Source organism: Juglans regia, chromosome 10 (genome assembly GCF_001411555.2).
Source record: "Juglans regia cultivar Chandler chromosome 10, Walnut 2.0, whole genome shotgun sequence".
In the NCBI taxonomy this organism is placed as follows: domain Eukaryota; kingdom Viridiplantae; phylum Streptophyta; class Magnoliopsida; order Fagales; family Juglandaceae; genus Juglans; species Juglans regia.
This window is the reverse complement of record NC_049910.1, coordinates 17,740,740-17,752,030: the sequence shown is the minus strand read 5'-3', so window position 1 is coordinate 17,752,030 and position 11,291 is coordinate 17,740,740. Positions and strand designations below refer to the sequence as shown.

The window sequence follows — 11,291 nt, the reverse complement described above, 5'->3', positions numbered from 1 at the left end:
GAAAAGAAAAAAGAAAGAAAAGGAAAGAACAGGCATGTCCACTGCGATCTCGCCCACTCTGGGGCAGGGTTGTGACTGAAATGGCGCCTAGGGAAGCTCAAAGGGCAAAGTCATAACCCACAAGGACTAGGGTTTCGGCCAAGGGAGATGCACTTTGCCAAGTGTTACACATGCCTTTGGAATGGGGTATTCTAGAAGAAACAAATGATGAGAAGTGGAAGAGGCACCTTGGGACAAGGAAAAACCAAGTCCCTAGATTCAGCCACCCAGACACGCACCCCACACCCACATGCCACATGTCTTTCGCATAAGGAACCAACACCCACACACCACCTATGCCTAGAGAAGAGGAAAGGTTGCCTAGGGAACCCACATGTACACGCCACTCAAGTCTTGGGAAGAGGAAGAGGTTTGTGAGGAAATGAGGAGTTTTGGCCAACCCCTCACACACACACACACATTGCTTGCCACCCTTGCCAAGTAGCAAGCATGCACCCATTCATCCTCCCAAGGATGATTGAGGGTTTGTGTTTTGAGATTTTTACCATCGGATATATTGAACCTAGACACATGAGGAATGGTACTTTTGGAAGCTAGGGTTTTGGATGGAGAGGTTCACACCACTTGTCTATGAGGCTTTTGATTTTCCCAACACAACTCAATGATGAGGAAGATGAAGGGATTTTTAGCATGGTGCCACATGGCACCCATGTATAAGTCTCTTGCATTTCCAAGGAATGAGGGGATGTCTATAAAATGGGAGGAGCCGACGGGTGAAGGGTCTTTTTGGACAAATTTCGAATTCCCATTCCTGTACCACTTCCCCTCCCACACGGCTTCACCATTCTCTCAATTTTTCTCACCATTTCTCTCCAACCAAATACCAAATACGCACCCTCCACCTTCATCCAACAATCTTATGAGTAACGAAGGAAGTGGTGACTCCATCCAAGAGGAAGGAAGACTCACGGTAAGATCCATACGCCTATCCTCATCCATACACATACATACACGTGACCATTTTCAGTGAAGAAGGTGATCCATGCTTTCTTTTGTACATGGACATTCAGGAAAGGCTAGGGTTTCATCTCAAGGGAAGAACCGATCCACCCATAGCACTATACACGTGAGCATGAGCTTTTGAATGGGGAGAAGGTCACGACCTCTTGAGTTTGAACTAGAATATTTCTCTCTATAGAGTTCAGCCACCTGAGTGAAGTCTGAATGCATGAGGAACCTATCTAGACATAAGAAGAAGTTCATGAGCCCTGAGGGAGTAAACCCTAGACACGACACACTCTCACATGCATCCACTCAAATTAGGGTTTTTCATGTGTACTCATCTAACGTTGTTTATTGTATTTTCAACTTGCTATTTGTTAACTCATCAGATTTTCTGTAATTAGATTCTCAACCTACTTTGGATAATGTTTGTATATGTTGTGTGAACATTACACTTTTGTTGCTATCGTATGCACTCATTGTTTGATGATAATCTCTTGATTGTAATCGGATTCACATGATGATTTTGCCATGCTTACTTGTTTATGACATTTTCATATATGCTTGGAATAGTGGTTCAAGTTATTGATTATCACATGTTTTTTTAAGGGCAGGTTTGGGACCTCAAACAAAATACAAAATTCTCATCTCATCTCATCTCATCTCATCATTACATCTTTTTTAAATTCTCATACAAAATATAATAAACAATTCAACTTTTTTAAATCTCAATACACATTTTTCAAATCCCAAAACAATAATAATATTAAAACTTAATATTTTAAACTTCAAAACAAAACACAAAATTCTCATCTCACCCCTCGAACCTACTCTAAGTCCCCCCTCCAAACATCTCTCTCATCTGTGATTCTCCGCTGCGTCCCCCACGCCGTCCGCCTCTGTTCCACTGCAGCCAAAGCCTTGCACCACAAGCACGCCGCCTCATTTAAGTCTCGCTCCGTCGATATTTCTGTTCTTGGTTCCTCTCTCTCAAATTCGTGTCTCTCTCTCTTTCTCCTCTCTGAGTTTTCCGTTGACTATCTCTGACGCCGCAGTCCCTTGCAGCCTCCGGTTGCAGCTTCATCACACCGGTAAGTTCCCTTCCACCTCTCTCTGTCCTTCTCTCTCTCTCTCTCTCTCTCTCTCTCTCTCTCTCTCCGTTTATTTTCTGTCCATCTCACTGATAGCTCCTCCCTCTTCAGTCAGCCGCAGCCTCCGCAATAGCCTACTTGGAGTACGTCGCACGACACGCCGGGTTCAACCGCCACCATGCAGTCCGTCTCTTGAAGTAAGCTGGATTGTTAGTTGGAGAATTGCTGTTATGGCGCTTGACCAGTCGGCAAGTTGAGGTTTGTTGGATGTTTAAGGTCAAGGTGGAAATTGGTGATTTAGTTATGTCTCGGGTTGTGGTAAGTAATTTAGATGCATTAGGTTATGGTGGTCACTTCGGGCGGTTTATGGGCTGACTTCTTGGAGTTTGGTTTCGAGTGTTAGCTTCAAGAGAATTTGGGTGTGCACGTCTTGGGCAGGCAGAAAATTGGGCGCGATGATGATGGTACGATTGTGGTGTTTCGGTGACTTTATAACCTTGCTTTGGGGAGTTGGGGTAAATATCTAGAATAAGCTTGGAGGTTCAAAGGGTCGGCTAGAAGATAAAAATAGGCTTATTTGCATCGGTTGTCAATTAGGTCGGGATGATAATTAATAGAGGGCTGTGCAGAGTACCATGCAATTTGTCAAAATGTTCAGAAATGGAATCTGTGTTATAAACATATTTGATGAGATGTGGTTAGATTTGATTAAATGGGTCGACTCGTAGCTTCTAGGTGTTTAAGAAATATTTGAATGGACATATGTGTAATTATGGTGGTTCCGACCAGTCTTGGAAGTTATGGCTTGAAGTTGCAAGTGATCGGATTAGAATAATGGCAATCATTGGGTTATTGTCAAGGAGTTATTTAAATGTTTTGTCTCATTTATTTTAGAGGTGTTAGGTTATTTAGTTTTTGTACTTATAGATTGTATAGACTTCTTTTAGGGTTCGATTGATTTTGCTCAATTCAGTTGTGCAGTTCAGGGGAGCGGTGCTCCAATGCTAGACTTTGCCAAAAACTGACTGAGGTGATTTTGTGATAAACTTGAATATTTTTGTTATGAAAACAACCTTGGTTATTTTTTGCACTATTCTTTGTTTCTAAACATAAAAATGAAGTATTTTTGTCATGACTGGTACACATGAGCATTTTTGGTACTCTGTTCTCAACTGCATAAAAGTGAATATGATGTCTGAAACTTTTATGTGAATATATGATATTTATATATTCAGTACTTTGTTCTATTATGGTATTGCATTTGAAAACCCTATGGCATAACTTTCTGTTTCTGCTTCTATTCTAACCTTACCACACGTGTAAAATTGTGGCCTCTGTTCTTACACTGGTACCAACATCTCTATTGGTAGGTCTTTCCTATGTGCACACTTTGCACGCCGAGTTTAAAAGGGGGAGATTTCAATTTCTGTTTTTGCCTGTTTGGTTGCCGAGGTTTGCACAATCCTGCCACGGGAGTAAACATGGCCTCTGTTTTGTTATGATGTTGTTTCAGTTATTCTTATGCCAAAGGTCTTTTGTCTATATTATTATTGCAAATAAATTTTTTTGATAAATTATTATTATAAATATATGTTTCTGAAATATCGCTATGTTATTTTGAGACTTTGTTCTGTTCAGCATTTTGTAACTAGCTAATGGTTACACATTGGTATAGGTTTGATGCTTACTTTGTTGTTGATAACTTACCCGTTTATCTCCACTATTTTTCAGATGAATTTGATGATTGTGACAGTTAGAATAGATGGCATGTGACAAGATTAGAAGAGAAAGGTGTGATAAGTCTCATGTGGCATAACTAGTTTTGTTAGATTTTGGTATAATATTTATTAGTGTTTAGTTTATTTTCTCTGGAAGAGGAGTTGGGATAATTAAGATTGGAGGATTTTTGTATCTAAGTTCTTATTATTGTGGATTTCAAGTTAGAAGGGTTCGCCCTAGGTGCAGGGTGTGACAATCATACCCTTCAACATTCCCTTTGAAGAAGCTTAACATAATGTTTTATCATGTGATGTATGTTTTCTTATCTTCTATTTACCAAGTCTTCATCCCATACATTTTTCCTGCTCTTGTCATTAATAAAGACCAAACTCTGCAGGTTCATGCTGTGACACATGCTGCCCCACTGGGATGGTGATGTTCTATGACCTCAAATATGGTAATAACTGGAGCAGCAAAACTTTACAGATCTGGTCCTCTTTTTCATTATTGTCTCTTCCGATTTACTTCACTTCACCGATACTCCTCACTCCCACCAGTAGAAGAAGCTTTAAAAGCTGCAGTTGAAGTCAAAATGTACCAAAAGATTCCTGACCTTCTTTCTTCAAAAGAAGCCGTCCAGAATCCAAATCCATTCTCATTCCTCTCAACTTTTCCTCAGAACATCAGGATGCAAATCATTGATGAAATTTTGCAGTCTTTTATCCCTCTTAGACCTCGCTTTCGTCCCCGGATAGCCTATGCATGTCTTCTTTCATACACACTCCAAAGCCCCAAACCCCTCCCTCTTGCACTTGCCATTCTTCAAAGAATGCTTTACTCTGGCTGCATCCCTGTCCCGCAAATTCATCTCCTCCTCTCCTCAGCATGGCTGGAACGCCGATGCCAATCTGAATGTGTCCCTAACATCCTATTGGAGATGCAATCAATCGGATATCGTCCTGACTGTGGCACATGTAATTATCTGATATCATCTCTCTGCCGTGTTGATCAATTGGTGGAGGCAGTTAAAGTTTTGAAGGGCATGGTTGGGGCCGGATGTGTTCCTGATTTGGAGAGTTATGACATCGTGATTGGTGCAATGTCTACAGTCAGAAAAACTAATGATGCCACTGATATGCTGAAGGAAATGGTGGCGAAAATGGGATTGATGCCAAGGCAGGCAACGGTTGTGAAGGTAGCAGTAGCATTGCGGGCAAACAGAGAGATATGGAAAGCAGTTGAGATGATTGAGTTCTTGGAGAGAGAGGGTACTGTTGTTGGGTTTGACAGCTATGAGGTTGTCGTTGAGGGTTGTTTGGAGTGTAGCGAGTATATTTTGGCTGGAAAGGTTGCGATGGTTATGGCAGAGAGAGGTCTTATACCGCATATCAAGGTCAGGCAAAAGGTGGTTGAGAGGCTTGCTGGTATTGGGGAATGGGAGCTTGCTTGTGCAGTTAGGCAAAGATTCTCAGAGTTAAGGTCTTAGCACGTTGCAGTTGCTTTGGGTGTGGGTTAGTTAAAAGCTCAATCTGGGACGGACCTAGTAAATTTCGCAACAGTGACTAGCTTCTGAACTTTGGGATCAATGTTTATTTTGTCAGGCACTCAGCTGCATTACCTTCCATGGAAAATGTTGCTGCTTATACCTGCAACTGATGCTCAAGAGAGTGTCGGAGTTCGCTGCGCCCAACTCCTTTTTAAAAATGAAACAGGAAGGAGTTCTCAAGCAGTCCTTGTGTTTCTGTTCCTCCAGCTAGACCATTAGAGCAATATATTCCAGAATGAAAGAAATACATGAATGGAGTTTAAATCCTTCACGGATTAGGAAGCAGGCCAATGTATAGGTATGCATAGGAAATGTTTTTTGGATGGTCGATTGACTGTTATGGGAATGAGTAGCCCCCTTAAATTCATTGTCCTTTGCAGTTACAGTTGACAAGTCTCTTTTTTGTTTCAGTTACAGTGGACAAGTCTGTTTTTCGAATATACATTACATGTAACATTTTGGAACTTGGCAATAGAAAAACAGATCAATTATGGAAAATATTAGGAAATTTTTTACTGAAATTAAGAATCGAAAGTACACAGTGGAAGGCTGCTGTTAATTTGTTGAATTCCCCCATCTGCTTTCTATCCTGTCTTCAGACTTCCAGCATTAGTTAAACCAATTCTCTGTATGTCAGTCCTCTTTTTTCTCTTCCCTTCAACGTTCTTTTAATTTTTTCACAGGGCTACTTTGTCCGGGGCCTTTTTCCTCTCAAAATATATCATTAATCCTTGGCGAACTGCGGCCACCCAACTGCCTCCTGGAACTCCTGATCCTTAAAATCATAGAATCGTCGGAAGTTCATTTTTCTGAATTTAATATATCCTTGTGTCTTCATTTCTCTAGTGCATCCCAATGAGGTTGAAACCAGCTTAGTTCAACCTTCAGTTGGACATTGTGTCGCTGATAAATCACTTCTTCCATTTTAATCAGTTGAATGCCAAAAGTCCTTTCCATCTTTTTCAGACAATCTGTGACCTCCCTAATTGAGACTACATGCTCGATTAATTTAAGCAACACCAATGGCGAGATTTGCCTCGTCTAAGGCAGAAGGGTTGGCATATTCCTTTAAACATTAGCTGAAGGTTGTACTGTCTCCATGACACTGAGTAAGTATGGCTTTGAAAAGCTCTTACTGCGGTAGAAACTTCATATGGTTACCATAATCTGCATGAAATGGCTAATTTAAGGTTGATGAAAATAGATCTCAACATGAATGGAAATTAAAAAACTAAAGAAGGTAAAATTGAAGATTCCGATAACAAAACTATAAAGTCATTGACTGTTTCCAGGTTATGATCTGTAAGTAGGATTAAAATTTGTTCTTGACAAGCTCTGTGAACAATGATTAAGTCCCTTTTTCCAGTTTCGTATATATGTGACAAGGTTTTAGCTTATTTCATCTTTTATTTGAAGTTTACATAAACTTGCTACACAAGATTAACTTGATAAGCTAACTTCCTGTTGTTCTGCATACACAAAATGCCAAATTTAACAAACAAGATTGCTCATTTCTTAAGAGGGTAGCTAGCCTCCATGGCAATGCCGCAAGTACCATGCTTATTTTTTAGATCACGCCTCAACTTTATATAACCAGATTCACCCCAGCCAGTGCCCCATGAATTCTTCACCAGCCAGTACTTGTTACCACCTTCTTCTCCATAGCCAACTGCTGCGACTCCATGATCAAGTTCAGTTCCACAGTGGCCACTAAATATACCTTTAGAATAGAATTGAAATTCCGGACTAGAAGCATCTACAGCTACAGATACTGGTTGGTGAGCAACTGCTGCTTGCAGTTTTTTCTCATTATTGGCAGGTACCTTCTCATAGCCACTTATTTTCACTGCACCCTTTTTTTCTTTGGCTTTCTTGCAGGTGCCATGTGATCCTTTGTAAGGGTAGTTTTCTTCTGTGGTGAGTCCACCATTCTTTTGTATAAATGCAAATGCTTTCTCCATGTATCCACCATCGCAGCCTTGATTCCAGGTGTTGAAATCACAGTCCATAAGCTCTTGTTCTGATAGAGATTTCAGCTTTCCTGTTTTGATTTTGTTGATACCTTCCACAGCTGCCACTGAAGAGAATGCCCAACAACTACCTGAATTAAAAGCAGGTAGTATTAGAGTTGGCTTGCCTGTAACCTTTGGGATTAAGATTTAAGACTGGCAACATTAAACTAAATTCAAAAATCAGCATTTACAAATTACAGTGGCACCCTAATACTTGTAATTCTGCAAATATAAAAAACTCTGATTTAGCTAGCTCTCAGGCATTATGATGTTACTGGCCTATTTCATCCTCACCATTGTCATCATCGTCATATTATTTTCTTATATATGGATGCTGTCATTGTTGCTGTTGTTATTCTTAGTGTTATAGTCATTTATAAGAGAATGAAGTGATTCTAGTGGTTTGAAGGCTTGAAAAAATGATTTTAGCAGTCAATTCTCTTAGTAGTCATCAACCATGCTCTCAACGTTCTCATTTACTCTGGGAAAAAGGTAGAAAATTCCTACCACATTGGCCTTGATCCTTAATTGGAGTAACAGCGCCTTTCGTTCTCCAATCCACGCTAGATGGCAAATCGATACTTTTGTCATAGCTGAAGTTTGTCTTTTTCTTTGGATGCCATAAGGGCATGGCTCTAAATCCCAAGTAGTTAGCTCTAAACTCCTCGTTTGTCATATCTGCAAATCTATTATCAACGAGCTGGAATGACAAATTCTGAGAATTGATGCTGTCAATGAACTGGACGTTAAATTGGTAAATTCCAAAGCGCATTTCCCATTCCTGTTTACTGCTGTATCTTCGGCCATGCATTTCCACCCAGCTTTCATACCTCTCTCTCACTGATTTTGGATCATCATCGACTGGTTGCCTGTACTTCTCAGAACATGCCCTTAATGGCATCCATAGAATCCATAAAATCAAAAGTTTGAGGGTCGCACTTCTTAATGCCGAAGTAGGAGTCTCCATGGCGAGCTAGCTTGGAAATGGACTTATGTCCAACATGCTTATAACTGCAAATAAAGTCTTCAAACAAAGTAAAACTCCATGTTTGAATTTGCTACGTTTTGCAGTCCTTTTGTGCTTGCTCATCCATTTAAGGTGTTTCAGTTGTCTTTTGCTATGTTTTTTTCACGTCTTTGGTGCTTCTGTATTTGACTTGGGCAAGCATCTATATATGGTTCCGTTTCCAAGTAAGGCTGCAAATGTATATCCTGGTTGTTGTTTGTAGGTTTGGTGTTGAATAATTTCTAATATGGGCTTCATTTGATTGCATGTTTTATAAAACGAGTTAGATATATATAGCTCACAATAGTACTTTGTTTTAACCCATTAAGTTGAGTGATCATTTGAGGTTTATTGCACCTTAGTAATATATGATTATATCCTATTTAAATTGTAGTAAATTACATATGTAGGCCTGGAAGCTTAAGGGTCTTATTCTGGAATTTTTCTAGACCCTATTGGAATTTGAGTCCTTGGTGGGAGGACTCCATAAGTTTTCTATTTATAAGAGGCTAGGTCCCCTCTCCTCTCCATACATCCATTGGCTTGCCCCATTGAAAGCTAATATTTTGTGAGGAGCAAGGAGAGGAAGATCTGTCTGCATTTTTTAATCATGACTTCCGTAGGTACATTCTCTATATTTCCTATTCTGTATTCTTCCTTTAAGATTCTTCTTTCTAGCATGTTTTCTAGATTTTACATGGTGTGCTTGGGATGGCTAAGTCAAGCAAACTTGAATCAATTGCAGGTTTGGTTGTGAGTAGATTGTTCATGCTGCTGGCCAATGTAACTCATGTTCCACCAAATTGTCAGTTTCTTTACGATTTTGGGGTCTGATCTGTCTATTTTGGACCACAACAGTCGGTAAACAGATTGTATACCACTCGTCATAAACACAAGAAGGACATATGCATGCATACATGTATGCATGCTAGGTAGCACGGCACGTATATCCTATTAAAAGTGTTGTGTTTTTTATATGAGAAATATAAACTTCTAGATGCGTATTAGGAGGAGCCTATGTGCACTACCTAAGTCCATTTAGTTTGCGGATACGTATAAAGTTTCAAAGGTTAAATGTTTTGAACCAAAAAACCCTTGAAAAAGTTAGGACATATGAAATCCATATAATATAATCTTGAAGATCAACCAAAACTATTGAGAGGTTTAGTTCATGAGAAATGATAGTTGCAGTCGTAAATATGTAAGTACCGTGTAATTTTTTTGAAAAAAATGAATAAATACAGAATCCACATGAAAAGAAAATTAATTTTTTAACAGTAGACTTCACTCTATTTCAAAGTGACTGCATAGCGTTTACACACTCCATAACTGTACGTAACATTAAGAGAAATTTGGTTACAATAAATTTTTAAATAACATCATTAATTCTTTTTTCTTCATAACAAACACGTGAAACAATCCATCGTAAGCACATGGTCAAATTTTAATATTTACAATAACAACTCAATCAATAGAAAATAAATAAAAATAATATTTAAGAGATAGTAAACACCACAAACAAAAAAGTAACACAGATTAATGCATGCATGTTAGCTCTTTAAGGCAAATCATCATCAAGCAATCCAAGGAAGAAAAATGGGACAAATATGAGATACGACGTAAAGCAAAACACAACTTTCAAAGTAACGGAAAAGAAGAAAAACTCAACCAAGTGAGACTACTCGTTAGCCAATGTTGCCTGAAAGTGGACATGGCGTCTTAACTTCAATGCAAAACAAGCAACTAACATAAGATAAGTGTTACATCTATAAAAAATTTCATAAAAGTAAATCTACAAATTGATATAACTTCATATGATATATTAAATCTACTTTACAATATAACGTATTAAATCAAGTCAGTCAGTTTGTGAATTTACTTTTGTGAAATCTTTTTGTATCTAAAGCATTTTTAATGGAAATGATGAAAAAAAAAAAAAAAAGAAAGATATTTGTCACAAAATTGAGCCATGCTCATTTTACTTCAATGGACATTCTTCCACAATAGTCATTTTGATACTAATACAAGGGCAAAAAAATGACTTGTTAAGAGTCCTAAAATTGTCCAGATTATAGCAAAGGATAGCATAAATTAAGCACTAGTCTAAAAACTGTTTCATGTTGGATTATTTTCCCGCTTTTTATTTAGTGAATAATCTATACCTTTAGATAGCAAAAGAAATTACAACTCTTTTTATGATATCAACCAATCCTATAAATATATTCTTGAAAGTATATAGTGACCTTAAAAAACATAGATGAACGAAAATGATAACAAAAATTATATGCTAGCTCATGAGGGTAAAGTAACAACCTTGTGTCCAAATCATTTTCAACTTGGAGAAAGCACACTAAATGAAAAAATTAAAAAATTAAAATTAAAACACGTTTGTGTTTGATTGGTGTTTGGATATTAAGGTGACATCAGATGATCTATAAAACCAAACGGGCCTAAAGCTCAATTAGGCTTAAAAGAGACCAAATCAAAGAACATAGCAACTCACCAACCAAAAGAAAAAGGGCTAAAATGAAAATTCAAATAAAATAAAATCTAATATTCACATGACCATAGAAACTTTAATATATAGAATAGATATATACATATATTTATATTTGTATGTGTGTATGTATATATGAGTAAGTTTTCTTTTCAGCTTTTACGTATTTAATAACATCTACAATAAAAAGCCCTATTTCTTAAGGCAATCCCGAATAGACACTTAATACTTGGAGCCTATCATAAATTAATGAGTAATGTTATATATAGTCGTAGAGTACGCAAGTGTTATGCAGTCGTTTTGAAAAAGAATAGGATCTACTATTACAAAATTAATTTATTTTCATGTAAATTTCGTATTTATTCACTTTTTTTAAAAGTGATTGTACAACATTTACGCACTCACAATTGTAACTATC

The 11,291-nt window shown here is 38.0% G+C and overlaps 2 protein-coding genes across 8 annotated transcripts; one reads left to right on the top strand and one right to left on the bottom strand.

Annotated features, from left to right (window-relative positions):
- The first annotated feature begins 1,824 nt into the window (after positions 1–1,824).
- LOC118343666 (pentatricopeptide repeat-containing protein At1g06270-like) lies at positions 1,825–5,856 on the top strand. Of its 7 annotated transcripts, none has more exons than XM_035694803.1 (5): positions 1,825–2,093; positions 2,205–2,351; positions 3,075–3,123; positions 3,825–3,884; positions 4,210–5,856. In XM_035694803.1, exon 5 carries the CDS (start codon positions 4,255–4,257, stop codon positions 5,296–5,298), a length of 1,044 nt encoding a protein of 347 aa, XP_035550696.1. In that variant the 5' UTR covers positions 1,825–2,093; positions 2,205–2,351; positions 3,075–3,123; positions 3,825–3,884; positions 4,210–4,254; the 3' UTR covers positions 5,299–5,856. The 7 variants fall into 7 exon arrangements, with proteins under 7 accessions (XP_035550696.1, XP_035550694.1, XP_035550697.1 ...); XM_035694801.1 differs by adding an exon at positions 3,464–3,545 and having other exon boundaries at positions 2,205–3,123; XM_035694804.1 differs by lacking the exon at positions 3,075–3,123.
- A 942-nt stretch (positions 5,857–6,798) lies between these two features.
- Positions 6,799–8,434, bottom strand: LOC108993880 (ervatamin-B-like). The gene is made up of 2 exons (XM_018968919.2): positions 7,878–8,434; positions 6,799–7,459 (listed from the first exon to the last, which is right to left on the bottom strand). Exons 1-2 carry the CDS (start codon positions 8,335–8,337, stop codon positions 6,867–6,869), a joined length of 1,053 nt encoding a protein of 350 aa, XP_018824464.1. The 5' UTR covers positions 8,338–8,434; the 3' UTR covers positions 6,799–6,866.
- Positions 8,435–11,291: the final 2,857 nt, after the last annotated feature.

Coding starts and splice junctions, on each gene's coding strand:
- LOC108993880 (XM_018968919.2), bottom strand. CDS start 8,337: ATGGAGACTCCTACTTCGGCATTAAGAAGTGCGACCCTCAAACTTTTG. Junction 7,460..7,877: donor TAAGGATCAAGGCCAATGTG/GTAGGAATTTTC, acceptor CTTTTAATTCAG/GTAGTTGTTGGGCATTCTCT.
- LOC118343666 (XM_018968930.2), top strand. CDS start 4,255: ATGACCTCAAATATGGTAATAACTGGAGCAGCAAAACTTTACAGATCT.